This window comes from Mus pahari, chromosome 5 (assembly GCF_900095145.1).
Source record: "Mus pahari chromosome 5, PAHARI_EIJ_v1.1, whole genome shotgun sequence".
Lineage (NCBI taxonomy): Eukaryota > Metazoa > Chordata > Mammalia > Rodentia > Muridae > Mus > Mus pahari.
In genome coordinates this window covers 37,295,185-37,300,609 of record NC_034594.1, presented here as the reverse complement: position 1 = coordinate 37,300,609, position 5,425 = coordinate 37,295,185, and the positions used below count along the sequence as shown (strand labels likewise).

General features: G+C 45.8%; 1 protein-coding gene across 1 annotated transcript in view; it reads left to right on the top strand.

Annotated features, from left to right (window-relative positions):
- The first annotated feature begins 414 nt into the window (after positions 1–414).
- Positions 415–5,425, top strand: part of Kctd18 (potassium channel tetramerization domain containing 18) — a 16,597-nt gene continuing 11,586 nt past the window's right edge. Inside the window, exons 1-3 of the mRNA XM_021198789.2 lie at positions 415–503; positions 2,835–3,080; positions 5,080–5,291. Coding sequence (XP_021054448.1) covers positions 2,888–3,080; positions 5,080–5,291 — 405 coding nt within the window. The 5' untranslated portion in view covers positions 415–503; positions 2,835–2,887. The remainder of the gene's footprint in view (positions 504–2,834; positions 3,081–5,079; positions 5,292–5,425) is intronic.

Sequence of the window (5,425 nt, the reverse complement as noted above, 5' to 3'; positions counted from 1 at the left end):
GGCGGATTTCTGAGTTCGAGGCCACTGTAACAAGAATAAAACTACCATCTTAATTCTGATTTATGAAATTTCCAAAGATTTAATAACAAATCTTTTTAGAAAACAACCACCACCTTTTACAGTTATAGACTAAATTAAAGTGTGCCGTGTGAAACAGGTTTGTGAGCCACAAACTATGGATAGAGCCAAGTTCTATAACGTTAATGGAGTAGCTTTCCCCCTGGGGCTGAAAAACATCCTTTTCCACCAGAGGTGGTCCAAGGCGGGGCCTAGACTCGCGGGACAATTCGGGAATGTTCTTGGGGCGTGGCCACCGCCGTCGCGTGGGCGGGGCGTGTCCGGGGCGAGGCCTCCCTTTCGGCGCACTGCGCGTCGGGACCGCGCGGGGGCGCCGCGGGTTGCTCCGCTCTACCAGTCGCGGAGCATCCGAGTAGGCGACGGCTTACTTCCGCGTCCGGGCCCCGCGGCGTCGGGCGACTGCGCCCAGGGCCTGGCGGCCGCAGGTCAGTAAGCGGTCGCCGTTCCGCCCGCCGGTGTGGAGGAACCGGGCTCCGGGTGGGTGGCGGGCCCCGAAGCCTTGGGGGACGTCCCGAGGGAGGCTCCGGCCGGCCTCTCTGATGACACGGGCGCCTTGGGCACCAGGCTTCGATGTGGACCAAATTGGGGTCCGCTGTCCCTGGAAGACCTCGGCGGGGCCTGGTGATCCCCACCCTTCCCGGTTTTGTCCAGCCGTGGCGAAGGGGCGTGAGCCCCATGAGCTGTGTTTCTCAAAGTGGAGTCGGCGCCCGTCCCCACCTCTCAGACTTTGTGAATCAGACCCTGATGTGGCCGGGTGTCTGCCTTTTCAGCAGACACCCTCGACGGTTTGGTGCAGATGATCGTGTGGGAACCCGGCCTTCGCACAACAGAGGCCTCAGTGCATCGAGGAGTGCCATCACAGGGCCTGGCATTGGGCTGTGGTCCCCAAATGGCAGCTGATAGTCAGTGAAGGGCCTAGAGGCGGGACTTGTGTTTAAAGGGATGGTCTGTGGGTGCATCCATGAGAACCTGAAGCCGGCCCTTCTGGTTCACCTGGCTGCCCTGGGTTGTGAAGGCCTCCACTGCTTATTTACAGGCAAGTCTGTGTGGACACCGCACACATCAGTGAATTTTTTGCCCTTAGTGTTCTCCTGTGTCAGTAGGGACAGTAAATTTTGTATGATAAAGTTTTTCTATGAATTAGGTAGTATTTCTTCACAGTGTCAGGTACACAGTAAGCATTCAGTAAATGGAGATTACCCAAGAATGACAGACAGTGCCTTTGCTTTTATTGGGCTTATGGACAAAATAAAAATTAAAAAAAAAAATCAAATAGAGATTAAACACATGGTGTAAAGTTTGTATGAGAGTTTGTTGTGGAAGGATTCTAAATAATTCCCCACAGAAAGATCTTGCAAGAGATGAAGCTTTATGTAGGAACATGAGAAACTTGAAGTGAGCAGGTGACTGTGAACAGTGTGAACCACTTGGTTGCTCTGTCCCATGATGGATTACAGTGCTACTTCCAGGACTTTAAGGCAGCAGGAGGTCATGCCAGTAAGTGTTTTTGGAGGCTTGGACCTTGTTGGGCTCCTAATGAATTTTTTTCTATTGTCCTTTCTCAGATTCTAATGGCATATGGTGAAGTTGGTGTCCCTGGGGAAGGATTTTAGTTGACCAGTTAGTAACACTGAGTTGGTATGGATACAGTTGGGTTTAGCAGCCACTTTAAGACTTACTATGAAAGTATAGAAGCTGCAGATTTTCAGGGGTAAGGATCTTAAACTTTGTTTTTTAGCCCGTTTCAGATTCCATAGAGAATTTTGGAGAAATGTTTAAACCTTCCCCACAACTTGGTCCGTTTTAGAGTTGAAGGAGCCGGATGACAGACAGGGTGTTGTCACCTGAGGCTCTAGAGCAACCTGTAGAACTAGAATTCAGTTTTGGACATTTTGTTTTTGTGTACATGGGTGTTTTGCCTGCCTTGTTTCTGTTTGCTGTGGGCATGCAGTGCCCCTAGAGGCTGGAAGAGGGTATCAGATCACTGGAGTCACAGACTATTATTGTAAAGCATATGGTACTAAGAATTGAACCTGGATCTTTTGCAAAAATAGCCACGTTTTCTTAACCACTTGGCCATCTCTCTAGTCCTTGGCATAAATAGAATTCTGATCTCAGTTAATGATATATTACTTAGTTATATAGTTTACTACAACTTTAATGATTCCAGTTATCCTTAGTTTCTGCTCTTTGTTTCTTTAATCTCCAAAGTTTATTTCAAGTTCCTCGGTGTATACCTTAAGGGAAATTTTGTATGATCATATATGGTCTGTCATTTACTGTGCCACATGATTTGCATGCGTTACCTTAATTACTTTTCTGGAGCTCTTCGGATTATTGCTGCCTCCATTTTTATGGATAAGGAAACAAGAAAATGATTATAAACAGTTTAACCAAGAACCCAGAGATTGTAAGTGGTAAAACCTTTTGGCTCCTGTGTTACACACTGATTTCTGCAGTCTAGGTGGTTCCTTCAGACTTGTTAAAAACACGTGAGTGCCAAAAATCATAGGCATGTCTTGCCTTTGCTTTACTTGTGCCTGTCTGGGCATTATCTTGTACAATTCTGTAAACAGTCGCTTTATCAGCTGTGATTTATATTACTGTCTATTTATAAAACCCCAGGCACAGATTTTCCCCACTCAGCATATCTCAGATGTCTTTCATGCCATGTGAAATAGAGTCTATGTAGTTGTATTGAAATACATTAGCCTGTCCATTTGTTTCAACAAGGTATTTGTCCTTTGTTTTTACAGAGGTCTGGGACTGCGACTGTTTCGAAGGACTGCGACTGTTTCGAAGTTTCTGAATGCTTAAGGCAGAACTTCAGGCATCAAAGGGAGCAATGGCAGGCCATGAAGCAGAAGACATGCTAGATATCCTTCGGCTGAATGTGGGTGGCTGCATCTACACGGCCCGGCGAGAGTCTTTGTGCCGCTTTAAGGATTCTATGCTGGCATCTATGTTTAGTGGTCGTTTTCCTCTAAAAACAGATGAATCTGGTAAATGTCTAAAGTCTGAGCCTGAGCGAATGCTCATTAAAGTGGGAGTCTATTTTAAATTCCTTTTGATTTTATTAATTGTGTTGGAATGTATTATATTAGCCTACTAATTACTTAGCTCATTATGGCTATATGGAGATCCATTAACTACATAGAGAAATTAAATACCAGTTTTAAAATTCGTGGTTCTGTTCCTAAAAGTTGACAAAGATGTGAGTACAAAAGGCCAGCCATGGCCTAATTCTGGGCATCAGCTGTAGTTTGAAAGTTGTTGCTTTCATGCGACAGTATGGACGATGGTGTGGAGGCAGATTCTATTTTAGCTTCTCTCTGTGCTCTTCAAGGAGGAACAAGTATTTCCCTGGAGAAGCAACTCTCATAGCTGCCAAAGCAGCCATTGTAGCGCCAGTGCTTGGTCTGGCCATACAGTTCCGTGTGAGCTGATGTTCATGGTTGAAAAATGGCAAGTTCATGTTGTGGGTCATTCGGAGAACTACATCATAAAGGATGGGGCTCTGGGTAGTGTCTTTCCTTCGAGTACTGCGGGAGTCACAGAGCCTGCAGTGAGTCTTCATCAGCACAAAAGGATGCCAGACAGCTCTTTATTTTTTTACCCCCTGTGTGAGCCCCAGAACAATGGACTGTGTGTTACAGGGGAGGGATGGAGATGTCCTGGGCATGGGTGGTGTCTTAGAAAATTGCCTTGCCTACAGCTGGTGGTTGGAAGCCGAGAATACCTGATGGCTGTGATGAGAGCTTGCCAGCTACCTGGTAGAAGCTGCTGTTGCAGGGAAGGCTGGGAGAGAATGGGCGGGGGTGGGGGTGGGGAGAGGAAGAGAGAGATAGTGATGGATCAGTGTCCATCACTGCAAAAAAAAAAAAAAAAATTAAAAGGGTGTTGGGGGGGGGATTGAATTCCTTAATTACCATCATACCAAGGTTTTTTCTTTGTAATTCTGCTAAGTTGTCTTAAGAAAAGTCTTTAATCATATGCAATGCTACCAAAGCATTTCTTGTTCTTAAAAACAATTTTAAACTATTTATTTTGGAGATAGGACCTCCTAGAGCTGCTCAGGCTGGCTTCCCTACTCACAGCAATCCTCCTGCCTTCACTCCGGAGTGCTGGGACCTGTGGCTGTGTGTTACCTCTCCTCGCAGCATGCCTTCCTTCTTTAAAATAGATTCTCACACTCCAGAGGAACTAACCCAGTGCCTTCAAATACAGTACACACCTAGCCCTAGAAATCCCCGGCATGTGTTGTCACTGATGTTGAAACAGTTGACACAGGGACAAGCACACTCTCTCACCTGTGGAGCCACACATGCCTGTCCTGGACAAGCACACTCTCTCACCTGTGGAGCCACACATGCCTGTCCTGGCCCAGCTGTGCTGACGGTAGGGCTACATCTCTTCTGCCAGAAGCCTGAGCTTTTGCAGTTGGCTGTATTAGGATGATAATGATGGCATCAGAAGAGCCAAGTGGGTCTTGGAATGCACTTTACTATGCGAGGCTGAGAATATAGAGGTTCCCCCGACCCACTAACTCATATAGTTTCTTTGTGTAAGTTAGAGAAGGAACCTGTTTATCCAGGAAGGTATGGTTCTATGGTAGGGTACATGGAGCAAAGTATGGGTTTGGTTTCAGCTTACTTCCCCCTTAGCCTGGTTCCTGTGTATATAGTATACCTGTACAATCAGACATGGTGTATGTTTGTATTCAGAATTATTCACAGTGCTCTAGGAATACAGGTGTTTCCTCCAAGTAATTCAGTTTTTAGAACATTCTCTGCTTCCCAGCTGAGAGAGGTCATACACCATCTTTGCTGTGGCAGTGAAGCAGGAGAAGGTCAGCTTCATTTGACTGACTTGGACCCACTTCCACACTAAATGTTAATTTTCTTGTGAGAAAAAACCACATGACTGTAAAGGGAATTGGGTCTGCTTTGACTTGTTATTGATCATATGAATCTGCACAACTGTTCTGGAACTGTTTTCTAGGGGCATGTATTATTGACCGTGATGGACATCTATTCAAATACATTTTGGACTACCTCCACGGAGAGGTTCAGACCCCCTTGGACGAGCAGACACGCGCTGCCCTGCAGGAAGAGGCCGACTACTTCGGCATCCCGTACCCATACAGCCTGTCTGACCACTTGGCCAATGAGATGGAGACATATTCTTTAAGGTCAAATATAGAACTTAAAAAGGTCTTGGCATTTTCTCAAGTTTCAAAATACATATTTATTATGCACAAGGCAATATGTTATTTTGCATAGTTTGTGATGTCCCATATATAAAGTGCAAGGTAGTCTGTAACCAGTTTTGAACGTGTTTCTTAATT